This window comes from Miscanthus floridulus, chromosome 2, assembly GCF_019320115.1.
Source record: "Miscanthus floridulus cultivar M001 chromosome 2, ASM1932011v1, whole genome shotgun sequence".
Taxonomy (NCBI): domain Eukaryota; kingdom Viridiplantae; phylum Streptophyta; class Magnoliopsida; order Poales; family Poaceae; genus Miscanthus; species Miscanthus floridulus.
The window spans coordinates 137,609,328-137,625,590 of NC_089581.1; the positions used below are offsets into that span (position 1 = coordinate 137,609,328).

Here is a 16,263-nt window from a genome sequence, read left to right on the forward strand (position 1 = left end):
TATCTATAGTATCTATTTATGTATTAAACATATAATAATTTACTATGTCAATTGCGCAACTACTTTATCCGTCTAAAAATAATAATTTCTAGAGTTGTCCAAACTCAAGATATCTTAATTAGTGTGACCGGATTGTACAAAATGCCACCAATATCTATGATACCAAAATAGTGTCTTAGATATAACATGAAATAATATTTCCGTGATGTATTTATTTGGTGTTATGGAAGCCTCCTCACTAAGCACGTCTGCTTATTTAATTTGTTGCACAAGGAAAACTTCATTTAGAAAACAACTACTGACTTGACCTAACATGATATTACACACTTTGTTGTCAACATGATTCCTCCATATTTGATTAATTGCTCGTTGGAACTTCGCTCGCCCCCTGCCTTTTGGAAGCTAGCTACATACCATCTTAGCTTGTCTCTAGGTGAATCCAAGTGATGTTAGTTGCATTCCACTTGCGTTTTGGTTAGTCGCTTTGTACGTTTGTGTAAAAAGTATTAATATTTACGGTACCAAATAAATATATATAGTTAGATTCATTATACCTATTTGGTGTTATGAATAATGACTTTTTAAGAATAAATTCAGTCAAACTTAATATAATTTGACTTAGGTTAAAATTACAATGATTTTGTGTTTTGGGGGCAAATTAAAGAGTACGAATTTGATAGCTGCAAGCTAGTTATGTCACTGCAAGAGTTGTCATTCTTGTTTTTGGTAGTAGCTAGGTTTATTTGTTGGTACTTAGCATCGTACTTGTGCTTGTATGAATGATATAGGTCCGTCTGTATGGCCTTTTTCGTACTCTTTAATTGTGTAGCTCTTGCTAAATGTTAGTCCATGATCTTTCAGAAAATATATTGTGCAATGTTTGTCCATTAAAAATTAAAAATTATCAAGAGAGTGTAGCTCTTGCTACGTTTTCACTCTCTATGTAAGTCGAGTAAATGTTGTAAAAAATATATGTAATAATTGTACATTACGTACTATTTACTAGGGATATGGATGATCATTTCACTATGATTTTTTTTGAATAGTAGTGCTTCTTTGCTCAATGCACACACGTGGTGTGTTATGGACAAATTGGAAAAATGGAGGGTGTGGTACTGGTGGACGTTGCCCTCCAATCTTATATATCTAGGGTAGCTGACTAGCTGTGGTAGCATGCATGAACGTTCCTTGATCTGAGGGGTTTGAGTGTTTGACCTTGGCGTGAGTATGCCAAATTGCCAAGCAAGGTAGGGACGTAGGGTAGTGGGCACAAACGTTCCGTACACAACGAGGCCGGCCGGTGGTACGCATGCAAGCAGATAATGTATAATACTGTATATATTTTATCTTAATGTATGAAACATAATACCGTATCACATCGCAGTACAGCCCCTGTACGTAGTGTCGGCCCTGACCTCACTACTCACTACTAACTATTAGAGAACAGACTTTAGAACGATGTCCTAATTTAGCATTAGCCTCGACATTTTTTTTTGCCTCCAGGACTAGAAGGCCTTTAGTCCCGGTTGGTGTCTTCAACCGAGACTAAAGATTCCTACCCAACGGCTAAACCGGGACTAAAAGTCCTTCAACCTTTAGTCCCGGTTGGTAATACCAACCCAGACTAAAGGTAGACCCTTTAGTCCCAGTTGGTAACACTAATCCAGACTAAAGGACCCTTTAGTCCCGGTTGATAACACCAACCGGGACTAAAGGTCCCTGGATGGATTAGTTCAAAAGGAAAGCATCCCATCCATTGTTAGATGTGTTGTGTATGTGGGGTGGTAAGCTACGCACGAGGCAGTGCATGAGGTCTTGGGTTCGAATCTCACAGGGCGCAGCGGTGGGAGGCATTATTTTTTTTAAAGCTGGGAGGATCTTTAGTCCCGGTCGTGGCAAACCGGGACTAAAGAACAACACCTTTAGCCCCAGATTGCTAGTCCCGGTTGGGAAACCGGGAGTAGAGCTAGTTCCTAACCGGGACTAGATCTCATTTCTGCAGTAGTAACTATAGGATTTCTTTTGCGCAACGTTTCACTTTGGAGCTTCGAGGCGGGTGGCCGGGTGGCCTGCCTCAGTTATTCGAGGCCGGGTAGCCAGGCCAGCAACTGCCTCGGTTAATCCTTCACCGAGGCAGGCGTTGTAAAGAAACCACCACTGTTAATGTGGATTAACCGAGGCAGTTGCCCTAACGCAACTGCCTCGGTTAACAAACGATTAACATAGACGGTTTTCTTATAGTACCGGCCTCGGTTAAGTCTAGGCTATAAATACAGCCTCCCCCCCTTTTTCCCCATGTCTTCTCCATTTTTTCGGGTTTTGACCTCAAAATCCTAAAAAATTGCCATTTTCTAGGGGGGAGAGGTTTTGCCCTTGGATTTGGCGAAGGGGGCACCGCAAGAGGTTGATTCTCGCTCTCAAACACTCAATCCTCTCTTTTCCATGATTTGGGCGCTTTTCTCAAGATGTAGATCTAGATCTATTTGGAGGAGAGAGAAATCATCAGATCTAGAGCTACCGACTATCTTTTTTCCGTACTGCTCTGCTTATATGTGTCATTTTCATTGTTTGTGTGTGCAAGGTGTTCACGGTCATGAATAGGGAATGGATGTATAAGACATCGAGGCTGCATCCAGCTCCCCTAGATCATGTGACAAAGTTTATTGCCGCTGCAAAAAGGCATCGTTTGAGTATGTAGCGGGAACTCACCATGTATCCGTGTAAGAGTTGCAAGAACCTTCTTGCCCACGGAGATGACATAGTGAAATCTCACTTGATCCGGTATGGTTTTGTTAAGGATTACACCATCTAGAAGTTTCATGGGGAAGCAGAGGATCCAAGTGTCGATGCATCTAGAGGAGGGAACTCGTCGACAGCGACAATAGCGGCGGTGAATGCCGAACAACAAAACTCATCAGCAGCGGTCGGCGGGCATGGCAATGCTGCTACTAGCGACCATGCAGATCGTGATTATATCACGATGGATGATCTGCTCCAAGACACGACTGACAACGATGATGGGGATGGCGGTGAGCCACTGAGGGATCCTGAGACTACAGACCTTTTTGAGTCAATCACTAACCGTCTTGACCACGATGACATCTGTTTGGGAGCCCAAGGTGGCTAGAGAATTTTAGAGAGATGAAGCAGGCGACAATTGATCCCCTCTATAAGGACTGCCCAAAGCATTGGACGGCGCTGCATTTTAACCTCCAGATGCTGATGCTAAAGGCTCACCATGACTGGTCCGACACTAGCTTCAACAACCTGTTACGTATCCTTGCTAACACATACCCAGAGGGTAACAAGGTGCCCCCTAGTACCTACCGAGCGAAAAAGCTGATCCGATCAGTGGCGATGAAGCTTAAAAAGTTCTATGCCTACCCTAACCACTGTATCCTATATTGGGGCAAGTATGAGAACTTGCAGAGCTATTCGCATTGTGGTGTGAGTCAGCACAAGAGGAATGCCAGTTGTCGCATGGATGCGGATGACGAGAGAGGGCCAAAGAAGAAGAAGACGTCTAAGAAGAGTACCATGAAGAAGCAGATCCCATCTCCTAAGGATGAGGAAGAAGAGGGTTATACGCAGAGGAAAAGTCTGGCCTTGTTGATGTGGTACCTGCCCGTGATCGATCGCCTACATGCTATATTGGGGAACCTCGAGGATGCCAAGCTGATGTCCTGGCATACATCTGATGAGCACACAAAGGATGATGGCAAGCTATGGCACCCTTCTAACAGCAAGCAGTGGATGCGTTTCAACGCCAAGTTCTGGAAGTTTGGCGATGAGGCGAGGAACGTCAGGTTCGCACTAAGTACCGATGGGATGAATCTGTTCGGTGACCTCAGCAGCTCGCACAGCACTTGGCTGGTCATCCTCACCATCTACAACCTACCTCCCTAGCTATGTCAGAAACGCAAGTATCTTTTACTAACCATGATTATTTCTAGACCTAGGCAGACAAACAATGATATAGATGTGTTCTTAGAGCCATTCATGGAGGACATGAAGATACTATGGGAAGATGGGGTCAAGATGATGGATGCATCCCTAAAGGAGTTCACTCTAAAAGACATCATCTTTGTCATCATCATTGATTATCCTAGCCTTTTTTCACTGTCGGGGCAGATCAAAGGTAAGTCAGGTTGCGTAGTTTGCATTGACGGTACCTGCTACACTTACCTTAGTGCACCCAAGAAGATGGTGTACATGAGGCATAGGTGATTTCTCATCAAAAATCATAGGTATCAGGCAGCTATGATGAATAAGTAATTCAACAACCAGGACGAGCCTAAAACTGATGAGCCAAAAAGGACGAGGTACAAGCAAAAGGTGTTTGACATGGTAAAGGGCATAGACATTGAGTTCGGGAAGAAGAAGAAAGAGGAAGATTGGACCATGACAAGGAAGAGGAAGCGGGATAGGATGGAGGAACCACCTATCACCCTCGTTCCTTTCAAGAAGCAGTCGTGTTTCTTCAAGTACCTGTCGTATTGGAAGAAGCTAGATACGCCCCATGCCATCGATTGCATGCACCTCAAGAAGAATGTCTTTGAAAGCACCATTGGCGTACAGCTAGACATCAAGACTAAGACGAAGGATGGTCTAAAGTCACGGATGGATCCTGTCAACCAGGACATCAGGTCCAAAATTCACCTGACACCGGTGACGTAGAGCGGGAAAGTCGACCTTCTGGGTGTGAGCTACAACCTGATGAGAGATGAGAAGAGGGTCGTGTGCTAGTGGCTTAGGGGTGTTAAGGTGCCGACCAGTTTCTCTTCCAACATCAAGAGCCTAGTCTCGATGAAGGACCTCACACTAAGCAGCTTCAACGCACATGACTGCCATGTCATGCTCACGGTGTTCCTTCCTATTGTTATTAGGGCTATTGGTCTAGAGTACATGAAGATGGTCATCACACGCATGTCCTACTTCTTCAACTGCATCACCTAGAAGGTCATCGATGAAGCTGAGCTGTTTGGCCTAAAATAGTTCATCACGGAGACCCTTTGCTAGCTCAAGATGTGCTTCCCGCCATCTTTCTTTGATATTATGCCACACCTGATGATGCACATGGTTGATCAGATATAGGAACTAGGCCTATGTACCTACACCACATATGGATGTATGAGTGGTTCATGTCGACCCTCAACAGATACGTCCTTAATCGTGCCTACCCAGAGGGCTCTATGATCGAGGCAAACACAACTGAGGAGGCTGTTAACTGCTGCACTAGGTACATCTGGGATGGAAGGGCGACTAGCCTGCTTGTCCCTCAGCATGAAGGCAGAATCTCAGGAATAGGTTGCACAGGGAGGAAAGTATGCACCGATGTATAGTACGAAACAGCACAAGAAGCTCATCACGACGTCCTCAATCAGCTAGTGGTTATGGAACCATATGTTGACAAGCACCTGGAGGAGATTCACGCCACTCATGATGGACAGCGCATGGAGGCATGGGTCTAGAAACAGCACATGATTAGTTTCATGATGTGGATCAAAGAGCTACAGGACATACCCCATGGAGAGTCTGATGAAGCGAGGCTTGCATCTGGCCCATCCACCCAAATCACCATGTGGCAAGGGTATGACATCAATGGATACAAGTTCCACACAAAGGAGAAGGACAAGAAGAGCGCGGCATAGAACAATGGTGTTCAATATGAGGGCCTCGACGAGTCAACGGGGCAGACCAAGACATACTTTGGGCAGATTGAAGAGATATGGGAACTTGACTATAGCGGTGACCTATAGTTAGTTGTCTTTTAGTGCTAGTGGGTCATACCAAAGGGGGTTGTCGTGGATGACTTTGGGCTAACCACCGTGGAGCTCCAAAGTGTCAGCTACAAAGATGATCAGTGGGTACTAGCAAGCCGCTACGTGCAAGTAGCCTACTGGTCGATGCCCAAAGATAGCAAAAAACACATGGTTGTGTCCAGAAAAGCAGAGGATTGTGGGAGCAGATGGAGTCTAGAGCCCCGAAGAATACAACAACTACGTTGAGCTCTCGCTCTTTACCGATCATCCACAGAAGATCAAGTTGGTGGAGACTCGTGTCAACAAGACCAAGATGATGCCCTGGTTCTGCCCCGACGGTGAGAAGAAGACCGTCGTGGGAACACTTGCAAAAAAATGATATGTGTGCCACACACATATGTAATAATGTAGTCACTTATTGATTAACAAGAACTTTTATGTAACTGATTATTATTGTAATCGAATCATATATATTATATATGACCATGGGAGATCGTAATCTATATGTGTTAAGTGTTTGATTTTTAAAAATAATTTAATTTTTGTTGAAAGGAATGAAACAAGTATTTCATTAACAAGTCCTGCTCTGCTACTACTCCTACAACTCTACTCCTCCTCCTCCTAGTACTCCACACTACTACTACTACTACTACTACTACTACTACTACTACTACTACTACTACTACTACTACTACTACTACTACTACTACTATACTACTCCTCCTTCAACACTACTCCTCCTCCTAGTACTCCTACAAGACTACTACTACTATACTAATATTACTCCTACAACACTACTCCTCCTAGTACTCCTACAACTCTATTACTCCTACACTACTACTCCTATGAATTTTAAAAAGCATTATAAATTAAATATCAATTTTAAAATGTTGTAAAACCAAAATAACCAAGCAATTTCATCAAATATAAAAAATGCAAAATCTTAACCGAGGTGGGCACCCTAAGTCACCCGCCTCGGTTAATATTAACCATGGCGGGTGAAAGGTCCTTGTTTGGTTTTGGTAATTGAGTGACAACCTAGGTGATCTAATATGTGTTTATGTGAGATACACAGGTAATTAGTCCACAGGTAGACTTGTGTGAGCAACTCATGCCATGACGGTGAAGATGGCTTGGATATGTTGTAAGGCTCACACATATGATGAATGAGCTCATTGCATATGAGACATGACATGGAGTCATGTGACTAAGTAGAGAAGATCAAGACAAGACTTGGCTCGATTGCCCGGTTGCAAGTGTGAAGGGCAAGTTGAGTGATGACTTGGCACCGATGGACCGAAGCAACGGTGAAGACCAAGTGAGGTCAAGATTAATGAACCAACATGGTCACGTGATGATATGAAGTGGATAATATCATTTGTGATATGGTTGGTGCATGTGTTGCATCAACATCGGATGAGATGGAATGGAATGCGCAAGGCAAAGATATAGCCATAGGGCATTTCATTTCACTGGTCATAGGTGAGTAGAGAAGTTGATGACCGGGTTTAGGATAGATGGCCATACTATCAAGAGGGACAAACTTGCTTGTATATCGGTCATCTAGTGCCATTCGAGTAATCTAACTTTGCATCATTACTAGGATCGAGTGGCGTGGTAAGTTGAGTGGCTAATCCTTTGGAAAAATGATTGTGAAATGCTAACACACATGCACATGATGGTGTACACTTGGTGGTGTTGGCACATTTGCAAAGGAGAAGTTTGAGTTGAAAAGGAGGTTTTCAGGCATGACCGGACGCTGCAATAGTGACTGGACACTAATGCAACAAGTGACCGGACGCTGTTGAAACAGCGACCGAACGCTAATGCAACATGCGACCAGACACGCCTGTGCAACTATTCACAGACACGCAACACACACGGTTGAATGACCTAACATTGGGTGAGTCCGGTTAGTACTGACTGGACGCGTCCGGTTGCCAAAATACCTCTCTGGATCACACCAGACACTGATACAACAATGATCGAATGCTACTGCAACAATGACCGAACGCTACTACAACTTCGATCGGACACTACTGCAACTTGCATCGTAGGCTATTGCAACAATGCACCTGACGTGTCCGATCATCCCGACCAGCGAGTCTGGTCAGTGCGTAGAAAAAGGGTAATAGCTCTATTTGACCTTGGGGATATAAATAGAAGTGGTGGCTGGCCTTGGGCTAGTAGCTGAGCACCCTTGAGCCTTGCAGGCTTGGCGGGTGATGCCAATTAGCCACCAAACTACCAAGTGAGCGGTCGACACAACAGGGACATAACTTGGTGGTAACCAAGTGAATCTCAGGAGAAAATCACCATGTCAACATTGTCTTCATCATCTTCTCGGTGGTTTGCTTTCCACAAAACACAAGCTTGTATTACTTTCATTTACATTGTGCTTGTGTAGTTGCTCTTGTGACTAGTTTAGCTTTAGTAGCTTTCTAGTTGCCTTCTTATTTGTGTAGCATAGAAGTAGCTCCCTTACATGGCTAATTTGGTTTTAGTAACCTTGTTAGTCACATTGCTTAGTTTGTATAGCTAAGTAATTTGCGCTCTCTAATTTGGCTTGTGTAGCCTTATTATTGAGCATTGCTAGTGAGCTTAGGTGGCTTTATGCTTTTGCATCACTAGTTGTGTAGGACTCCCTCGGATGCTTGAGTACTAGTGCATAGGTTTGTGTGACCTTGCTCTAGAATTGTTTAGGTGAGCTCTAGCTAGCCCGGCACCTTTATTGCATAATTAGGATCTTTATAAGGTGCTTGTAAACTTAGATAGAGAGGTGTAGTCTTGGCTAGACCGATAGTTTTAATTCCATATTTATTTCAGTTAGTCGATACAATTAGTTTTTAGAAAGGACTATTCACCCCCTCTAGTCCGCCATCTCGACCCTACACGTGGTATCGGAGCTTGATCTCTCATTTGTGGTCTTCACCGACCTGAGAGGATGGAGAACTACGGGCTAGATATTGAGTGTCCACACATATTTGATGGCACACACTTTGCACGTTGGAGAAATTGGATAACTTATAATTTTAAGTTTATTTGTCCTCAAATATGGTGGATCGTAGATGTGGGCTTTTCTCATGCGATTGATAGAAAAGATGCAACTCAGGCATAAAAGAAATGCCTACATCTCAATTGCCAAGCTACTAACATTTTCTATCAATCTATGAAATATAACATATTTGGTGAGATCATGGATATGAAGTCTGCCTATGAGATTTGGATTTATCTCAATAAGAAATATGGGGCGATCTCTGATGATGATGATGATAATGATCACAAGGACGAGGCACATGAGGATGTTGAGCATTGCCACAATTCGGTGATTGTGGAAGATTGCTCCACCTCATGGTCAAGTGATGATGATGATGATCATGCCATAAGATCACTTGATAATGTTGATCATGATGCCACAAGTGATGCAACCGATGATGATACTCCATGCACCCTTGATGGTGATGATGATGGTTCATGCTCCGGATATGAGAGTGATGCTTCTACATGCTCTCCAACATCACCACATTGCTTCATGTCACATGGTGACGCAAAGGTATCTATTGGTGGTGTGATTGTTGATTGTGATGATCCAAATTTTGAGCTTGTATGCAAACTCACTAAGGCTTTAAGAAATGAGATGGCAAAAACAAGTAAATTGTAAAAATGAAAAATCATTTCTAAAGAACACATGTGAACAACAAAAGCATCTACTTTATGTTACTACTTGTTCACATGAGGAGCTAAAATTGGCTCATGAGAAACTTAGTGTTGCTCATGATAACTTGGTACAAGACCATGCTTTTCTCACTAAGGAACTTTCCTATGAAAAGACTAAAACTAGTGAGAGCTCATCACTTGGGTCAAATGATCATCACATAATGTTGCTAACCCATGTGATGTAGGCAACAAGCATGTATCCACCGCTTGTGATGATTTATTAGATATGTCATGTTCTTCACATATAGATGCTTGTTCTTCTTCTATGTCTTGTGAGACTAACCTTTTGAAGGAGAAAAATGAGCTCAAAAAGGAAGTGAAGAATTTGAGCAACAAACTAGAGAGGTGCTACAACTCAAAAGTCACCTTTGAGTATTTGATGAAGACTCAAAGAAACTTCGGTGACAAGAGTGACCTTAGCTTCAAGAAGAAGATGACAAAGGGCAAAAGAAAAAGAGAAAAGAAGATAAAGAAGGAAGCATGTGAGAAGCTTTCTCATTTCATATGCTATTGATGCCATGAAGTAGGTCATCTTCATGATAAATGCCCTAACATTGAGAAGCTCAAGAAGATAAAGGAAGAAGAGAGGCTCAAGCATGTCAAGTGCTTCAAGTGCCGCACTTAGGGTCACCTCACCTCAATGTGCCCAACCAAGCAATTGGTGAAGCAACAAGTAGAGCCTCAACCAAAGCCACAAGTTGAGTAAGAGATGACACCCCAAGAGCAAGTCAAGATCAACCATGATGGTGGTGACTTGATGATGAAGAAGAGAACAAGAAGGGGTGGAAGAGCAAGGCATCCAATGCAAATCCAAAATGCCAAGATGATGAGCAAGAATCAAGACAAGAAAAGAGATTTGGCTCACATCAAGTGCTTCAAGTGTGGAGACATAGGACACTTTGCCTTGAGGTGTCCTACCAAGTTTGAGAAGAAGGCTCAAGCAACTCATGAGAGGCAAGGGAATGAGAAGCAATACAAGAGCAAGGAAGAAAAGGCTCTAACCAAGAGAAATTGCTACTCATGTCGGGAAAGGAGACATATGGCTAATTCATGTCCCCTAGGTAACTCTTTTAAGCCTATTTTAATTGTTGATAATAATATGCTTAGAAAGGATGGTAATGATATCTCATTGGTTGCAATTGCAAAATATCCCGCTACTCATACTAAGACATTGCCTAAGTATGTTACCCCTAACTTGAAATGATCCAAACTAGTTTGGGTACCATCAAAAAGTGGATGAATGTTTGTAGGCACCATGTCATTGGAGGCTTGATTCAATAGAGTTCTTATTGTTCATCATATGTTGAGTCAAGCATTGAAGCCTAGTGCAAATCTCATCCCAATGCCAAGTCAAAATTAAGTGAAGTCCAAGAGCTATCAACATACAAGTGCTATAATTCAAGTTGTGGTAATTTATTGAAATTATTTGGTGGCTTGTAAATAATTGAGTGAAAGCTTGCTATGGATAATCATGAGCTAATCAAGGTATATCTCTAGTTGATCATTTCATTTAGGTGCATATGAGTTGATTGAATTGGATAAATATGGAATGTTGCTTGCTATAAGATGTTTGAATGGATAAATGCTTAGTAATCAAGTTTGGATTGATTTGTGTTGGATAAATTCATGAGATGACTTTTAGTAAGTGAATTTAATGGATATATGTCTTGTGAAAGTATTCAAATAAGTTAGTTTCAAGTTTGATTCGCATTTGATAAAGTATAGCTCAAGTGATTGAAATCTGTTTTATATTTAAAAATCTGAGTGAACTGTGATGTTATTCATATTTGAGTGATCAAAACTTGTTTTATTGGCTTGAAATTTGGTATGCATTCTCTAGACTTATGGTATGATATGTTGTAGAAATTTTATGAGAATTGGATAAGAGATGCTTTAGTTTAGGAGTGGATCTTATCAGCCATAGTGCAGCAGTTTTCAGCATGTAGCAGTGGTGGAACAATTGAAATCTGGTAGCAATATAGAAGTCAAATGAATCCCAAATTTTTATATATGCTAGATGCCTTAGTTAAGCACATCTCCATCAAATTTCGTGGTAATTGAATGTGTACATTGGGAGATATGGATTTTTCATTGAAGAGTACAGAATCTGCCAGAAAAGTGACAATTATTAGATTGATCAAGAGTCACTTTGATTGAAAGGTCCTCAAGTTGGAAATATGTTCATAAGTGATTAAGGTACCTAAGTTTAGTTTTGAGATAAGCTAGAAGCATGACAAGAAAAGAGTATAAGGCCATTTGAGTGTGGAGTATACTTGGCACACATTTGTTACTCAAGTTGAAGATCAAGATCAAACTCAAGATGAAGATAAAGTTTGAGTTCCAGTGACAATTGGAAATCATTTGGTAAAAAGAAAAGGACTTAAATAAGTAGAAATAAAAGGACTTAAAGGAAGATTCATGGTTATTCATTAAATTAAGTCCTTCACTTAGATGAAACAATCAAGACATTTTAAGTGAGTGTCAAGAATGGTTCTTTGAAGAGGGGTCACTTCTCCCTAGTGTAGGTGCTTGTCGCCTATGTATAGGTAAACCAAGTGTGGTACTTGGAAGGCTAATATGGAAGTGATGATCCGAGGAACATTTAAGATGCTTAGTTGAAGCAATCAATAGATTGATCAAGAAAAGCAAGCAACACCCAAAAGAGATCTAGTCATAAAAATTAAAGTGGTATTTCAAATAGTTCTCTCATGTAAGCATTGATAAAAGAAGAAGCAAGCCACCACATCATGATAGTGCACTTGATCATTAGTGGTTCTCATTTCATATGAGTGAAGAATGGATTCTATCTATGATGATTAGTCTTCACCAAGCTATAAATTAGACTTCACATTGCTATTGCAGACCTTAATTAGAAACTAGTGACTATACTCTACTCCAAGATAGCAAAGGTATCATTGTAATGTGCATGATTATTTTATCCCTTACTAGTATATAGTTAGTGCATATAGTACATGCTTATTAGGATCATGCATGACAAATGAAAGTTTAAAATTCATAGCCTACCACTATTGCTTGAATGATTAGTTGATCTAGTGATAAGCATATGAGTTTGTTTATGAGCTAGTGAACCCAAGTACTTGATTTAATTTGGATTGCTAACAAGTGACAAGTACAATATTGGCAAGATAGCCCTTGTAAGAGGTGTGAAGAAGCTTGTAATTGGTTCAAATCGGACTTGGAAGCTTAGGCAAATCAATTTAGTTAAAGTCAACACTAGAAGCTCATGATAGTGACAAGAGTACAAGCACAAGACAACAATGTAAGTAGATATCTAGTTTGTTTGTTTCAAGTGATATCTAGACTCAAATATTTCATCAAGAACTCACAAGTGATGTCTAGACCAACTCATAAGTGATATCCTACAATTGGTACTCATGAAGATAGCAAATGTTCAAAAAATGGTTTTTATTGATAAATCAATCACACACGTGGTATCACATCACTACACATGGCATCATTCATACAAGATGATGGTTCCACAAGTGATCCTCAACTTTAAGTGATCATCAAGTGAAGAATGCATCCCTAATACACAAGAGCTCAAGATTATCAAGTGAATGACCCATGCTTGGACATAGGGGGAGAAGCCCCACTACAATTGGTATCAAGGTCACAAGATCCTACACATGGTGTCTAAAGATCTATACTAGTGGTGTCCATAAAAAATACAAGATTCAAGTCTCAACCATCTACCCCAATGAAGCCTTTGCATCAATGGGATGCACGCCTTTTTATGGAAATTGATGACAAAGGGGGAGAGATTGTACAAAGATATGAAAGCTTTGGGAGAGTTTGAGACAAAGAAGTAGACGTTGGACATGGACATAGATAAAGAGGAAGCAACATTGAGGAATTGAGAAGGATCAAAATTCTTGGACAAGAGAAGCACACAAGTAGGGGGAGCAAGCTCATGAACTTTGATTGGTTGCATTTGATATGTGCATATTCATGTGTTTGCTTGCATTGCATAAGTTTTTAAATTTGATATGCATGCTTGTATGGTGTATGCTAGTTGTAGAATTTGATTGATGATATGATAACTAGCATGCATAGGATGGTAGCTAGACTTGTATTTCTATACGTGGTACTAGGACCTTGCTTATAATGTTGATCTCACGGGGTTTCTAGTAATTTTGTTGTCTAGCTACTCATGGTGCTAAGGATGGTGTTAAAATGTGCACTCCGATTGGTGTCACGCATCAAAGGTTAACTCTTTACACCTTAGCATCATTGGTAGTAATTACTCTTCCATATTTCCAATCTATGTATATGTGCGAGCTTCAAACCAAACACTCTAGCACATATGTTGGGGGAGCTAATACTATCAATTCGGGTTTGTGGTACTTGTCCAAAATCATTTACACATGGTAAAATTGCTTGGGCAAGCAACATAAATCCAAAAGTGCTTAATTTCCATATCTTTGTAGAGTTGTCATCAATTACCAAAAAGGGAGAGATTGAAAGGTCCTTTTTTTGTTTTGGTAATTGAGTGACAACCTAGGTGGACTAATATGTGTTTATGTGAGATACACAAATAATTAGTTCACAGGTAGACTTGTGTGAGCAACTCATACCATGATGGTGAAGATGGCTTGGATATGTTGCAAGGCTCACACATGTGATGAAGGAGCTCATTGCATATGAGACATGACATAGAGTCATGTGACTAAGGTGGAGAAGATCAAGACAAGACTTGGCTTGATGGACCGGTTGCAAGTATGAAGGGCAAGTTGAGTGATGACTTGGCGCCGATGGACCCAAGCAACGGTGAAGAGCAAGTGAGGTCAAAATCGATGAACCAACAAGGTCACATGATGATATGAAGTGGATCATATCATTTATGATATGGTTAGTGCATGTGTTGCATCAACATCAGAGGAGATGGAATGGAATACGCAAGGCAAAGGTATAACCATAGGGCATTTTATTTCACCAATCATAGGTGAGTAGAGAAGTTGATGACCGGGTTTAGGATAGATAGCCGTACTATCAAGAGAGTCAAACATGCTTGCATATCGGTCATCTAATGCCACTCGAGTGATCTAACTTTGCATCATTACTAGGATCAAGTGGCGTGGCAAGTTGAGTGGCTAATCCTTTGGAAAAATGATTGTGAAATGCTAACACACATGCATATGATGGTGTACACTTGGTGGTGTTGGCACATTTGTCAAGGAGAAGAAGTTTGAGTTGAAAAAGGAGGTTTTTAGGCATGATCGGACGCTGCAACAGTGATCGTACGCTAACACAACAAGTGACTAGACGCTACTGAAACAACAACTAAACGCTAATGCAACATGCGACCTGACACGCCTGTGCAACTGTTCATAGATAGGCAACACACGCGGTTGAATGACCTAATGCTGGGTGAGTCTGGTCACCAAAATACCTCTCTAGAATGTCTCTAGATCGCACCGGACGCTGATGCAACAATGACCAGACGCTACTACAACAATGACCAGATGCTACTAGAACGAGAGGACCATTAGGTGCCAATGGTTGAATTTAGATAAGTCTATGATCGAACGCTAGTGCAACAATGACCGGATGCTACTACAACTTTGATCGGACACTACTGCAACTTGCATCGCAGGCTATTGCAACAATGCACCTGACGCATATGGTCATCCCGACCAGTGAGTTCAGTTAGTGCGCAGAAAAAGGGTAGCAGCTCTATTTGACCTTGGGGCTATAAATAGAAGTGGTGGTTGGCCTTGGGCTGGTAGTTGAGCACCCTTGAGCCTTGGTGGCTTGTGTAGGTGTGCTTGGGAGCCCTCCATCTCATAAATGCTTGATAGTGTTCATCTGATTGTGTGAGAGAGCAATTCTAGTGTGATTACATCATGAGGTTGCATCAAGTGGCACTAGGTGATCGTGTTGCAAGCTGGTGGTGCTTTATCCTCTTGGAGGTTGCCACCTCCTAGATGGCTTGGTGGTGGTCTCCGTCGAAGCACACAAAGATGATTGTGCGGTGCTCCAGAGAAGTGATTTGTGATGGGCATTGTGCTCACCCCACAGGAGCCACGAAGAGCAACTCTAGTAGAGCGTATCATTGAGCTACCCACACTTTCGGGGTAGGTCCTTGTAACACCCTAAAACTTGAAAATCTTTTAAAATAGTAAATTTGATTTATTTATGTTATATTGGGTGCACTCAAATATAGGAAATTAATTATTTTTGTGGAATTAAAATCAATCATAAGTATAGAAACATGTTGATGCATTCATGCTGCTGCACATTTGTTTTTGTAATGATTGACTTTGACTATAATTTGAATTGAAATAAAAAAATCATTTGAAAATGCTTTTGGAAATCCATTTGGAAAAAGAAAAAGGAAATTTCCTTCCATACCCTCCTCTCCCTCACTTTCGGCCCACATGGCCTTTCTTTCCCGTGGCCCGCTCGCTCTTCCCCCTCTCTCCTTCCTGGGCCAGCCCATCACCGCGCTAGGCAACCGCCGCGCCTTCCTCGTGCCGCAGCCGCTGACCGCCCGGTCCCATAGGTCGGCGCCGTCCCCTTCCCCACGCGGCTCGGCAACCATCCGCGCCCGGCGCTGCAGCAACCGCCGTGCCCACATTTTCGCTGCGCATCATGGGAGCGCCCCCCTCATGCCCCAGCTGCTACAAATGGAAGCCGTGACCCCCCCCCCCGTGCACCCTGCTGCTGCCCGCTCTCTTCTTCACGCTCGCCAAGCACCGAGGAAGCCCCTGCAACCGCCGCTCTGAGGTCACCGGAATCCGCCGCCCGCCCCCACGCGGACAGC

General features: G+C 42.0%; 1 protein-coding gene across 1 annotated transcript; it reads left to right on the forward strand.

The window, feature by feature from the left end:
- Positions 1-3,141: 3,141 nt before the first annotated feature.
- LOC136537133 (uncharacterized) lies at positions 3,142-4,677 on the forward strand. Its single transcript, XM_066529203.1, has 3 exons — positions 3,142-3,806; positions 3,954-4,152; positions 4,288-4,677. Exons 1-3 carry the CDS (start codon positions 3,142-3,144, stop codon positions 4,675-4,677), a joined length of 1,254 nt encoding a protein of 417 aa, XP_066385300.1.
- Positions 4,678-16,263: the final 11,586 nt, after the last annotated feature.